The sequence below is a fragment of the Micropterus salmoides genome, unplaced genomic scaffold, assembly GCF_014851395.1.
Source record: "Micropterus salmoides isolate LMB-PRFRI ecotype aquatic unplaced genomic scaffold, ASM1485139v1 Ms_hic_scaffold_14, whole genome shotgun sequence".
NCBI classification, from domain to species: Eukaryota; Metazoa; Chordata; class Actinopteri; order Centrarchiformes; family Centrarchidae; genus Micropterus; species Micropterus salmoides.
Window position 1 is genome coordinate 9356073 of NW_024040485.1, and position 14564 is coordinate 9370636.

Here is a 14564-nt window from a genome sequence, read left to right on the forward strand (position 1 = left end):
TCTCCATGCATGTTGACACTAGGGGTGATCTGGATGCATTTAACTGTCCCAGTCTCTCTGCATCACAGCATGCATTACATTACACTGATGATTTATGATTAAAAAGCGTGTTGCTTGAGGAAAAGAAAAATACATTTTGGCACTCTGTAAGCTGCTTTTAGCCTTTTCAGCAAAGTACAAGTACAACTTAAATTATTCATTTTATGATGCTTTGCTTCACTCAGATAGCAATGCAGAGAGACTGAGTACAGAAATATGGAAGTGTTTCTATGTAGCTGGTGTTGGTCTTGTAGCAGTCACTTACTACACTGTAAAGCCATGAAAGTGGATGATAAGGCTGAGATGGGTTAGGCACAAAGTTCTGTTTTTAAATATGAGGTTTGGTGAAGGATAAGTGATTAAATGAAGATACTCAATATCTCTAATAAAACACGCTCAGTCAAAAATTTAAATATTAACTGTTTTAAACTGCAGCATGACAGTGAAATTCTTTCATGGCAATCTGTTTTATGGCGCTGCATAAACTATAAACAAATGTGGTCAATTTGTCAAAAAGTAGTCAAATTTCAGGCTTACGTGAGTAAAAAGTCACCAATATTTGTGTCTAACCCTCTCACTGAAGGTGGAGTAAATGCAAGCCAATCAAATATGAAATGGTGACTTGCAGGTTCATCTCTGTGTACTTATGCTGATGAGGATGTAGTCTACAGGATGAGAGTGTGACCGGGCAGAGATGAGGTTCTGAAAGTAGGAGAACTGACAGACACTGGGACAGACACAGTCTCCAGGTCGGCTCTGAACTGGTGAAACAGCAGAGCAAGATACAGGACAGGATAAGGGGTTAACTGTTATAATGAACTCTAATCCAGATGAGGGTTCTGGAACATACAAGCGTACGCACACACACCTCCTCTTCCTCTGAACTGTCATGGTCATGGTAGCCCTGGGCTAGGGAGGCGGTCAGGGAGGCTGCCTTGGGCTCCAGGTAGCAGAGGCACAGCGCCAGGGGGAAGGAGAGGGTGAGGGCGTAGGGGACGGAGAAGGAGGTGGAGAGCAGGAAAAAGAAGATGAAGAGGAAGCAGGGGATAAGTGAAGGTGACTTAATGGGCAGGAAGTTCTGCGCGCACTCAGGGAGGAAGCGCATCTCTGACAGATCGGGGAAGGTGATGTAGCCGTCGTCATCCAGGAAGGAGGACAGGTCAGGCAGGTGCAGGGAGAAGGAGAAGAGGGTGCCGCCGCAACTCTTGCCCTGCTCCAGCCTCTGCTTGCGGGCTGAGAGCAGCAACACCTGCTCGTCCAGCAGGGCGGCTTTGCGGTCGGCGAGGGCTTGCCGCCGACGGCACCCAACACTGCTCTTGGCTGGACTGACTGACGACGCCCGTTTACGCGTATTCTCCCTGCGCCTCCGCCGTACTTTAGTTAATGAAACAGGAGATGAGGGGAGTGAGAGCTCAGAGCGCAGGGGGTCGGTTGTGTACACACTAGGGGAGCACTGATGGAGGGGAAATGTCAACGAAAAGATGACGTGTGTGTAAATGGAGAGGAGCGAAGGGAAGGGGGGGGCAAATATGCATGAGCACACACGCACACACAAGTATAGTGTGGGGTCAAAGGAAGGACAAGAAAAGAAAAGCTAATTAGTAAAGCGCACACAAGATGAGAAGCACTTAGGCCTCGTCTACTGCAGTGGGTTAAGCTGAAAGCAACTGGGAAATTCTCATCAGCCATTAAGAAGTCTATCAAGGAGAAAACAAAACTAAAATCTCAAAAAAGGACTTAAAAAGACAACATTGCAGCAGCTTCTAATAAACAGCATCTGTTTCCTTGACAATCTGGGGGCAAATGTTATTCCATTAACTCTCTTTGAACCAAAAACAATTCAAGCCTCTAGAAAGTTCCTTTACCCAAATGAAATGCAGCTCTGACTGCGCTGAACAGTTAAACAGTTGTTTACCTTTGCGTCTTGTCTGAGTGGTGTTGTGACAGCGGGATCGGGCGTCTCTACAGCGTCCGTCTGCGCATCCTCCTGCTCAGCCTTCTCTTCCTCTGCCTTCTTCTCTGTTGTTACCGTGGTGATAATGTCTCCCTTGGCGATGACTTTGGCTACCCCGTCAGCGCCGCTGTCCTTCATGAGAGTCTCATGGTTCTCCATAATGGGTGCTGGAGGACAAGAAGACAAAGACGGATGTGAAGGACTGTTTTATGGACACCAATGTGAGCAGCGAACATTGTTTTGATGACACCCATTGTGGCTTTGTCACTGCACTGCAAACGTGTGTCACACATTTTAGCTTTGGGGGCTTTCAGGTGTAAAGTTCTTCCCTTTCAAAGAAATTAAAGGAGAGACAAAAAAATTATTTGAACTTTTAACAAAAGGTTTCAATTCTTATCATAAAAAGAATTACACTGGACTGCAATCACATTACACTGGACAAATGAACACCAGTCCTTGGTTAATGACAATTCACACTTGTAGCTGGCCATTAATCAAAATCCTCGACAACTCCTCACCTCCATCTAAGCTGCGGGACATGTTGTAGCGCTTGCTGGAGGACCGTTCGAAGAGCGGAGCAGGTCTGATGATCTGAGAGCTGGCCCTGCGGGTCTGAGCCTGCGTTCTGCCGCTGTAGCGAAATTTGGAGCCGAGGCTCAGGAACTTCTTTGGGGGTGCCTCAGGGGATACAAGCCTGTCACAAGTTACAAACACTCCCATTAATCAAACCAGAAATAAAACACAGATTTAAGCTTCCACAGTAAAACATTAAAACTCCTACTCATTTGAATAGTCTCCAGAGCGCACTCAGACTTGGCTCGCTACTCCAAAGAACCCAGGAGACCTTTTTTTTTGCTTAATGCAGCACAAAGCAATTTTGCATGGTTGTTCAAATGGCAAAAACTACTAACAGCCTCAATACGGTTTCTATTTCCCTACAAAGAAATCATCTGAGGTGATCATCAATAAATTCATGTTTACAAGGCTGGCATGACTTTGATCAATAACAACAAAAGATGTCAAAGACTTGAGAAAACAAAGTAGTTCACTTGGCTGGTGAATCCAACTCTGGACTCTTTTTGCTGTCAAGGGGATGGCCTTTGAATGATGACTTTCTTCCAGTGACAATTTACCTGGTATCAGAAGGACCGCCTAGTGGAATCTCAGTTAGGGAACTTGCCGACAAGATTAATATATCATTTTTTTATTAATATCCTATAGTAGTTCACACAGTCACAGTAAAAAGGTCCTCTATCTCTTACCTGAAGAAGGTATGGTGCTCGACACAGACCTTCCAGAGCCTTTTGGCAGCGCGATGGTTTGGAAGCTTGAAACCAATTGTGCTTTCAAACTGCTCAAACTACAACAGGGACAAAACACTGGTTAGATTCACTAATCCCTTTTCTATTGATCTATGTTTCTGTAAGTATTGATAACAGTCTACTAATTGTTTACATCCCACATTTGTAGAAAAGTAGTAGTATTTCCTTGGGGATGTCAGAGTGGATCTGTTGGGTCAGGACATTTTAGACAGCAATAGGACAGTGTCTATTCATCTCCAGAATGTTCACAATGTCAAAGGCACTTTTCTAGCCAACAGCAGCACTTTAGATGTGCGGTGGACCAGAAAAGGATTCTGAAATTGAAGCAAATTTAACATCTGCTGTACCGGGAGCACAACTGGTTACACCAAACAAAGAATCTGAGATGGACCAGGCTTTACAGCTGATAATGTTTAAAAGAAAGCCTTAATTATCCACGATACGGACCCAGCAGATCAGCGCTGGACATCCCTATAAATAGATGTAACAAAGTGTTACTATTCCTACCTCGCCGGGCCGGATTTTGATGTAGAAGTTGTTCCTCTTGTAGGAGATCTTAAGAATTTTGGGCCAAGCGAACCGGTTGATCCGCAACCTGTCTCTGTAGATGAGCAGGCCACTTGCACAAACTCCCAACATGATCTCCACGCCCTCAGAGTCCTGGGAACACCACACACACACAAACACACACACACACACACACACCAAGAAATGACAAGAAGAAGTTTAATGAAACCTATTCAGTGTGTGACTTTAGTGACACAGGATCCTCGAATCTTAAAGAAGAAGCCACTGACCACAGTGTCACTCTTCTAATTGGGTTTCACACAACATTAACTTCCATAAACTCTACAGTACATACAGGAGGGTCACGAGCCAGTGCACAGCTGGGTAAAGAAGAATTTAACCAGTTTGTGATGATAACAGGGTAAAGCAGGCAGGTGGAGAGTGGAATCAGGCATATGATACTCTTATCTTCTCTATGCAGGCTGTGGTGACGTTGAATAAAGACTCAAGGGGCACTGAGCGGCAAAAGCAACAGTGAAGTCCTTGGGAAATGGTGGATGAAGCACAAAATGATGCTCTTCACTGCACAAAGCATGAGATGAGCAGGTGAAACCAATGATGATGTTTTGAGAGGGAAGCGCTGGTCCAATGCAGTCTTAAGTAACAGTGGGATGTTAAAATGACAACTTTGTATGAAACCATGCACAAGTAGAAACCACACACACACACACACACACACATCCCCACACACACCCACACACACACAGGTAAGCACATGAGATGCAGCCTCTTACCTCTCCCTCTCCCTCAGCTGGAGCCAAGCATTCATAGAGACTCCCTACCAACTTTGCAGTTAATGAGAGAGGAGAGAAGACATATATTTTCTTGTGTATCAAAACTGACTCACATATCCAACACTGTCATCTCCTCCATTTTGATCTAAATCTGCAAAGGCAATATCCTCTCCATCATGTCTAGACCCATTTTGACTTTCAAAGCGCTTCTGATAATTGATTCATATCAATGATGACTGATGACTGCAATTTTCTTTTATGCTGACAGCGGTCCTGCCGCCATAATCCAGCTCTCCCTTTATTGCCTGTGTTCTAATGACGTGCTTGATCCCATCTGGCGGGCAAATTAGAAACAGCGAGAAAATCATTTAAGTCAAGCCGGGCTCCAGACCACACCACCCGCTCTACCGCTCCATCCCCAAAATCCACAAAGGCAGCAGTGACATAAAGTCAGTCAATCGGCGAAACAACGGCGGCATGTTAAACTGAGGCATTATTGTGGCAGCCGTGATGTTTTTGAAGCAGCGGTGTTGAGGTGGCAAGCGGCACTATTGACTGCGTGAATGGAATGCGTTAGTCTCTTCTTGCATTAAAAAAGAAAAAACTAAACAAAAAAACCCAAACATTTCTATCTATCAGTTGAATATACATCTTAACACATATGTGAGACACACACCAATACTCATGAATGATATTCTACTACTTAAAAAGGTATAGTTCAACATTTTGTGAAATAAGCTCAATAGCCTTCTTGCAGAGAGTTAGATGAGAAGATCGGTACCACTTTCTTATCTGTATGGTAAATATGAAGCTATAGCCAGCTGCTGGTTAGCTTAGCCTAGCATAAAGACTGGAAACAGGGAAACAGATAGCCTGGCTGCGTCAGTCTTCTCATCCAACTCTCGGCAAGAAGGCTATTGAGCTTATTTCACAAAATATTGAACTATTCCTTTAAAAAGAGAATACAAACATTTATATTAAACACTTTATTTGCATATCTCTTAATGCATCTTAGAGACAGCCAATAAAACACTAAAAATTAATTCAATACGAGGACTTAAAAGTTTGCAGTGACTTGCTACCTTAGCGTGGTGCAGGTCCACACCGTACATGGACAGCTTCTTGGCATTTTCCAGGAAGTGAATCTCTGCTTCGGCTGGTGTCATCCCCCTGATGGAACAGAAAATAACAGATCGGAAAAGGTCAACAAGGACAAGCAAAGCTAAGAGATTTGATGCTTTCTGACCAATGTGAATATGCAATACTTGAGACATAGAGTCTAATTAGATCTCAAACATGGATAATTCAGTTTTATTGCATAAAAGGTTTTGGTTTTTATTGAGGCTTTTAACTGACGCGCAACAGAGTACCATGAGTGCATCCATATTTATCTTAGATGGTCTTTAGAGAGACCCTAATCCTCATTGCCTCTCTCCATCCACTGGGCCTGAAAGGGCTGCATCAAATTACACACAAATCATTGTAATACACGGAGAATGAAGGGCTCACACAAAGGACAGCCATCTACATCCATTTATAGAAAAGTACAAATCCAATATCTGGAGACATGCTGCTTCTCAGAGCAGATTATTATTCCAGGCTGTAAACATTCACTCAGGTCGGCTGACTGGCCTGAAGTTGTCAGATTCAGGGCTTAAGGTCCTACATTTTCCCAATCAGCTTCATATTATGTGCATATATGTGCTCATGTGATCTATGAATTTTCTGTCAATTTTTTTAAATTTATCTCACATGATTGATTTCTATCTCTTTTTTTTTTATCGGAGTTTAGCAACATCCAAATCAAAATCTGATCATAGTTTTGGTTTGTTTATTTTGCTTTGTGGCCACGGTGAATCTGATCAAACCACATCCACAAAGTGAAGATAAAGCAGATAAGCTTAAGCTTTTAGAGCGTTAAACTCATTCTTACCTTTTGCCTTGGATGTTGCTTATTGACAGTCAAGATTACTTAATGCTAAAAAGAAATACTTAAAATTTTGGGGAAAAAAATCAGTTTTTAACAGAAGGGCTGTACATCTGTAACATAAAAAGTGCAAAGATAAAAATGTCTCAAAGAAGCATCTAGTGCTGTCAAAGGTATGTTTTTAACAGTATTTACTGCCTGTGTTTCTTATTTCTGTATTTAAAGTGAGCACAATATAAGCATTTCATACTCATTACCCAATTTACAACTGGTCTGTTAATGAAATTCTGTAAGAATTACTGATGTACTGTGTATTGTAATTGATGTTACAGAATTTGATAAAAACGTGTTAGATGTTAAAATGTCTTCTGCAAAGGGGCAATATTACCCCTGAGGATGAGATCTCCCCCCATGCTTTTCAAAACTTCTCCCACGTTTACAGTTTGATTTAGTTGGAATTTCTGTGTCCAACCACCAAAATTCAGATGACAGAATCCCTGAGTTGATAAAAATGCTAATCTGAATCGCCTTCTATTATAACATTTCTCACGCCAGTAAGCTTTAACAATTTGTAATTCTGTCCATGATTTATTCTTTTCTCAGAGGCGGCTTTACGGATAACCGAATTGTGCATTCTTGTCAGTGTCCAGGACTGTATGAAAGTCGTACTTGACAGTTGAAGCTCAGTATAAAATGAGGTCAGGAAATGATGCCGAGACTAACTTGTAGGTCTTGTGGAGTTCCATGACCTTTTCCTCTAGCTCTTTGGTCTGGTTGGGTGCGAAGCGCAGTTCGCTGATGTAGTCACTGCCTAATTCCTCCGGGTCGTAGTCTCCCAGTTCAGACTGCACTGTGTAGGAGCCCAGCACTGTGTGGGTGGCAAAGGAACAGGGCAGACGGCCTGAAACCACATCATCTCTCAGCTGCAGACACAAGTAGTACCTGAGACAGGAAGGAGAGACAGAAAACAAAACAGTCAAGTCATTTTGTAATGAAATCCAACATCTCGATTTTCTTTGTAAGCCTTTTGAGCCCTCTTCTGTTATTTTTCCTTATAAAGCTTCTAGGTAAAATTCTAGGCATTTAAATCGATAACAATAAAACTCAATGTTCATTTATAAGAAGGACTGAAGAACAGTGATACATTACACATCAAAAGAAGCAAATTTCGGCCAGCGATCACATAACAATCATTACTCACCTTGTGATATCCTCAGTGAGCTGGGAGGGGTCTGGAGGGTAAAACTTGACGTTGAAAGCAAAGTTCCAGGGACCAGCTAAGACGTAGAAAGAACATTAAATTATCAAAGCAGCATTTTACAATTGCATGCACCTCATTTAGGTGTTATGGACACAACACATCAGTGGCTTTATTAGATTACTCCTTACTCCTGATCTGCTTCTTCAGCTCCTTGGAAGGGTCCAGCCAATTCTGCAACAGTCAAACAGAAAAAAAAGCTAACCACCCACTTGTGAGCAAATGACTAAGAACCAAAGTGGGACACCGTAACTGTCTCTTGCCTTAAGATCTAGAGATTAATGCACCATCGTGATGCTCAGCATGTTCAGTAGTGTCATCTTTTAAATGACTTCAAGTGCACTGAAAGATTTTAGTGTTGTTAAATGTGATTTTAGTATATCTGACTCTTCCATAATCCTGCTTTCAATATAGAATTCGTACTGCTAGTTAATAACTCCACAACAAATTATTAACATATTATAGATGTTCCTTTACCTTCTGGTTCTCTGCATCTCTGTGTGTGATGCCAAAGTAGTCCCTCTCCAGTAGATTGAGGTGTTCGCATATTTTATCAAAGAGCACTTGGCCCTTGGCTCGTTTCTGTGAGAAAAAACAAACAAACAAACAATCACCACAGGGTACAGTGGAAATAGTCTGCATTATCACACCTATTACACATTTTATGCTCAAAAGAGAGATGTGTACAAAGAACTATAACACCAAAACTGAATCAAGGTGTTTTATATGGATGAATAAAGGGTTTACCCCAGAAAGAATGCTGTGGGCGGTCATATTTGCAAACCTACACCTAGACCATATTCAACAATCATCAATACAAAATATCCAGCAATACAGCAACATGAAATTAAAAGGTAATTATAAAAGCAGCCCACTTCACTCTTGCATCACAGAGCCATTCCAGCAGGGGCTAATGCTCAAGCTGGTGCCACATTTTGCCAAATGGGTCACTCTGGATCAATTCTTTCTATAAAAAGCACAATAGTATAAATAAACCTTCACAATCCTGAGCTCAACGCGAACAATCAGTTAAGTGAATGCTTAAAACCAAATCTATTGCACATCTCTAGCTGAGTGCCCGATGTCATCGGCCGGAGCCCTGTCGTCCCACTCGCTGGAGGAGGTAGGACTCCTTTGGCCCACTCACATGAGATATTTTAAGGCCTGAATTGCCACAACACAGACTTCTCCTTCCTGCAGAGAGCCACAGCCAGATCCTCACATCTGGATTTATCAAAAAAACAAAAAAAAACCCACTGCCACAACTTATTCTAGCAGCGTAACAGTCAACAGTCATAACACGCCTTTGCATCAGTTACATTCATGTGTTGGCAGAGTAGTGCACATATAAAGGTCCACATGGAAATACAACACACATATCTGGCTGGCAGGTATGTGATAGAATGAGTAGCAGTCTTTGACACATATATGACACATTTATATGAGCATTTACATACGAGCATCCGCACACACCCTTTCGTCACTTGAAGTATATACTTTTCCTTTTTATGATGAGAACTCTGGAGTGTCTGTGGGTTCTTAACTGAGCCATAAAGCTGCTGGTGGCAGAGAGTTAATCCTACATCTCAGAGGGATTTAGCATGTCAGACTATTGCTGCCTTGCTGCAACAGAGGCTTCTCAACGCAACACTTAACTCTGGCTTTACTGACCGAACCTCCACACATGCACACAGACAAAAAAAAGGTTGTGATCTGCAATCCTCTGTTTGTACTAGGGCTGGGCGATATGGCCAAAAATGTTATCATAATAAAAACATTTCATATGATTCGATATCGATAATTATCACAATATATGTCAAATCATTATTTCTTTCAAGTTTAAAGGCAGATTTTTGCTCCTGAGAGAAAACTGAAGAAACCAGATGGTTAATTATTTGGTTAAACTTTTCTTTATGATCACAATGTGATGCCAAACAGTGGATCACTTCTTAAGTCCGAGTTAGAACATTCATAACTATTATCTTTTCAACAAATATGATCTTTTTTCAGGCTTCTTTTTTCAACAAAATAAATATTTTAATAGAATAAATATTAAGTGCTAATTTGTTCGTGATTCAAATGAATTAAATCAAATATTTATTGACGATATACAGAACATTTATTATATTGTTATTGAGGTAAATTATATTGCTATAATTATCATTATTGTTTTATTGCCCAGCCCTAGTTCGGACGTAGTCAAATAGTCAAACAGGCTATGGCAAACAGTAAATGTGTTGGGAGTGCAGCAGATGCACCTGACTGATCTGACTAGTATCCCATCTTCCTTTGTGTGTGGGGTTGTGTATGAGAATAAAAACAGAAGGAAATTTTCTCTCAAATAAGAGAACAAACATCAGTCTTGATCATTTTCAAGATATTCGTCTAAATTTAGAAACAACAGCAGTAGCTGCTGCACTGAGCTTGGAGATTCACAATGACTGTATGAAGGAACTGGAACTTACATCACCCAACCATGTATTAAAAGTAGGGCTGCAACTAACTTATTAACTCATATCCATTAATCTGCAGACAATTTTCTCAAATAACTGATAAACTGTTTTGTCTAAATGTCAAAAAACTGAAAATGCCCTTCTAAATGACAGTCCAAAACTTGAAGACATTCACTTTAAATGATAAATAAACAAGACAAAACCAGCAAATCCTTGCATTGGAGGATCTCAAACCGACAAATCTTTGTTTTTTTTGCTTAAAATTACTTTAATAATTAACTGATTATAAAAATAGTTGCAGATCAATTTGCTGTCTATTGACTAATTGTTGCAGGTCTAATTCAAAGATTGAACACTAAAACATTTAGCGAGTATTGTCCTAAAGACGTGCATCTAAACTCTGCATCTAGAGGGATTTTAAAACATATCCCCTATGATAAATAACACAGCGAGATGTGGGATTTTTATCGCACTCCAGTGAGACTTAACACCCTTTGAAGGGAAGTGGAGGAGGTTCAGTCGTTCTGTCACAGGAAATGATAGGAAACGATTAGTACAGACATTTTTCCCACAGGAGGAGATCTAGCTGAGCTGGAAAACTACGAGGTCAGGGGGATAAAAATGTCAAATCTTATCATTCTGGACCGGTTTCAAATGGGATTGGGAGGAGGAAGAGGACTCCCTGGCAATTATCTGAGGATCCTCTGACCTCAATTGTATCACTGTGTCAAACACCATAAGATGGCCCAGCTTATGTCTGCTGTGTTTCACCCTCAGCTGTTTAGACACTTTTATACAACCAATGTTTTATAGTTTCTAGCAAGCACCCCGACACCCCGACTGGTCGGGTGGGTTGCTATGACTCCTCTAGAAAACACACAACTAATTAGCCATCTTTTTGTCGCCTCTTGCTTTTCATTCTAATGAATGAAACCTTTTCAGTTAAGGTCGTACAGTGACCATGAATATAATATATCTAGACTGTAGACTGTACAGTCTAGATATATATAGACTGTAAGACATTGTTACTATGATTGTGAGTATTGTCCAACTACCCAGGTGTGACTCATGCCTACAGCATCAATGAGCAACACAGCGTGACTTTGTATTATTGCTTTTTATAAAAGGTGCCTGATTCTGTCACGACCTTAAACAGATGAGAAAAACGGTGATGAGTAACTGATGCTTAACTGTCTCTAGGCCTTAATTTATTCATATCTTCTACTCTGTAATTATTTTTGTACTATATTGCCATCCTTTGTATTTTTCAGTTAACCATTTAATCTACGAAGTGTCAGAAAACAGTAAAAAACATGTACAGCTGCAGGTGAAACACATGTAGGCATCTCAGGTTTTCTGCAGATAACTCAATCATTCCAGTTCATGTGCATTTTCTTTCTTTCACTACTTGTTATTTCTGCTCACATCCCTCTAATGAACTCTAATCCAATGTCAGATCTAAGTATTCCTCATCTATACAAAGTGAGGTGTGGTGAGACTTGCGCCAGGGAAGCCTCAGCCCAGGCCATCCTGGCAGGGGGGCAGGACAGGGAGATTACAAGCTAGTAAACAGATGGGACATGATGATTCAATACTCAACACGTTCTATTAGACACACATTCACAGTGTGCTGGTGATGCATCTACAGTGTTACAAACCAGAGATTAGTCAAATGTGTTGTTGTGGATAGAGTACAAGGTCTACTGTAGTGAATGTCATGTAATATGAAATAAATAATAGCAGCCTACACTTTGTCTGCAGGATAATGAAGGTACTTTTTTTTCCTGAGGAGCATGCGCTTCTTGAAATTGAAATAATTAGAGGCACAAAAAAGGCTAATTATTAGTACTAATTTTATACAGATGCTAAAAGTATATTAAATTAGACAATTAAAGAATCTAACCTAAATAAGAATTTTTACATTTTCCAACTATCATATTAACACTATGGGCACAATTAACTCATTAAGTTGTTGCCTGTGAAAACGGTGGTATAAAAGTATGTAAGACTGAAATATGGGTTATCTCAACTTTGGCTTGGAGACCTCATATTACCCTAAAAAATTGATTACATGGAGTTGAAAAGATACCGGCATTTACCAGGCAGGGAGGGTTTAAAGACACCATCTGGTTGTCTGGATGTATCTCTGCTTTTACTGTATTTATTTTGACTTTTTTTTTTTTTACCTGCATCTTGCAAGTCCCCCCAACTTTATTGACATTTATACTAAATTGATGGAGCAGCAGGTTGGGTTGGGCTTTCATGTTACATTCAGATGAAGGATAACACTTTTAAGCACATTACATGTAAGTTACATAAAGATTCGTACCACTTCTTTTTGAATGTCAATGTGCTGCTGTATTTCAATTATTTTACAGCGTGCAGAGTGCATCTCCTAGAGCAAATGCATCTAAATTAACAGCCCTGTAGAAACCTTTTCTGTGTCCGTCTCAAGGGCAAGAAGTCTAGACTGACCCCCATTTCCAGATCACTGTCCTTAACGATCCTTTCTTAGCCACAGTGGGACGTCGAGTTATCATGCCAACACACAGAGTCAATGACACTGATTCCCTCCAACGAATGCTCTCATTTCACGGTCAGAAGCCCTCACCTCATCCCCAAAAACAGTCAGCTAATCCCTCTATCCAAACCCCTGGTGAGGAGGAATCTACTCAAAGGAGATTTGAGGAGGAGGGACTGGTACTCCTTGTTCAGCCTGCACACATTTTGACAATGTACAAAGTTGAAAGGCTTATAACTTTGAGAAAATGCTGAACTTTCTATTGCTAAGAGGGAAATATGTCAGAGTGAAATGTCAATTAAGTTCACTATTCAGATTTATTCCTGAATTCCTAATGTTCCAAGAGAAAGAATGACTGTTGATGACAGAAAGAAGCTATTATGTTATGTAGCTCCGACACTCACATTTTCCTTGACTGATTGCGGGCTGTACATGCGGCAGAGGGGTTATTTCCAAATTCTGAATATAGATAATCAGAGTAAGTGTTCCACTCAAGGCTACATAGTGCTGCTTTTGGGGGGGAAGAAAAATAACATTAAAAAGCAATCGGTCACAATACAGAAGCAAATGTGCAGTAAAATCCACCAAAACCTTACAAGACATATGAGAAAGAGTGTTAAACTAGCACTGCCTTATTCTGGCCAACCACCCTGTGGTGATACAACTCTAACCTTGGTCAATTCTATTTAAAACATTCCATTTTTGATATCACTCTTTTGCCAAATTGACCTGAGCAGAAAATAATGAATCCATCCAACACCCTCACCCTCCTCTCTCATTCTAACCCATTACGATTAACAACCAACTCATGCTCTATTTCTTCTCTGCACAAAACATTCCATATTTAATTTTTCCACATTATGATGAAAGCCATACTGCAGGGTTAGCGGTATTGCGAGCTTCATACAACACAAAGACGTTATTTTACTGATTGTTGGCTCTCCTTTCCTCATTGGGTTTATTTCTGGATAGCAAATGAGCTTTGAAGTAAGAACTAACAACACTGAAGAACCATAATATGAATACATCTTTTCCTCTCCATACTACATAGAGAAGCTTTGGAGGGAAAATGAATTTCCACAAAGCAATCTGACACAATGAAAATGTAAATGTGCAGTGAAATCCATGAAATCCCTACTTCTAAGAAGGGCTGTCAAAATTGTACAGTTTATTTCTGTTTTAATACAGCAGGCCAAGTATCATAAGACTGATACAGCAGAAAGTGTTTTTCAGCGCATTAAGACAATGTCTTTGTAGGGCACACTTTTCTTTTTACATATTAATGCAATGATGAAAGTTGCAGTTGGTTATTAACCATAATTTTAATGTTTTGGAACATGGAGCCAAATGTTACATTAACAAAGCGTTTGCTGTCAGGCCCCCGAGGCTCTTGAACAGCCTGCCCGAGGAAATCTGGTCGGCTGAGTCAGTGAACTCTTTTAAGTCCATTCTTAAAACATACTTTTATAGGAGAGCCTTTCCCGATTTAATTTTACTTTATTTAATCCATTTTATTTTATTCTATTTTACTTATTTTATATTTATCTTACTGCGATGGACTGGCGACCTGTCCAGGGTGTACCCCGCCTTTCGCCCGATGCCAGCTGGGATTGGCTCCAGCCCCCCGCGACCCTGTACGCAGGATAAGCGGTTGACGATGGATAGATGGATGGATATTTATCTTAAACGTGTATTTTAGTTTTTTTAATGTTTTCTTGCTTTTATCATGTATTGTTTTTATATTATTGTCTTTTGTGTATTATTGTCTTTACACTTGTTAAAGCACTTT

The 14564-nt window shown here is 40.5% G+C and overlaps 1 protein-coding gene across 1 annotated transcript in view; it reads right to left on the reverse strand.

The window, feature by feature from the left end:
• The window catches only part of epb41l3b (erythrocyte membrane protein band 4.1-like 3b), a 45804-nt gene that overhangs the window by 16275 nt on the left and 14965 nt on the right, over positions 1–14564 (reverse strand). The window contains exons 4-14 of the mRNA XM_038717515.1: positions 8279–8383; positions 7933–7975; positions 7745–7820; positions 7267–7485; positions 5699–5786; positions 4617–4667; positions 3823–3975; positions 3256–3353; positions 2512–2687; positions 1955–2160; positions 908–1492 (exon numbers count right to left, since the gene is read on the reverse strand). Of these exons, the coding sequence (XP_038573443.1) occupies positions 908–1492; positions 1955–2160; positions 2512–2687; positions 3256–3353; positions 3823–3975; positions 4617–4667; positions 5699–5786; positions 7267–7485; positions 7745–7820; positions 7933–7975; positions 8279–8383 (1800 nt within the window). The remainder of the gene's footprint in view (positions 1–907; positions 1493–1954; positions 2161–2511; positions 2688–3255; positions 3354–3822; positions 3976–4616; positions 4668–5698; positions 5787–7266; positions 7486–7744; positions 7821–7932; positions 7976–8278; positions 8384–14564) is intronic.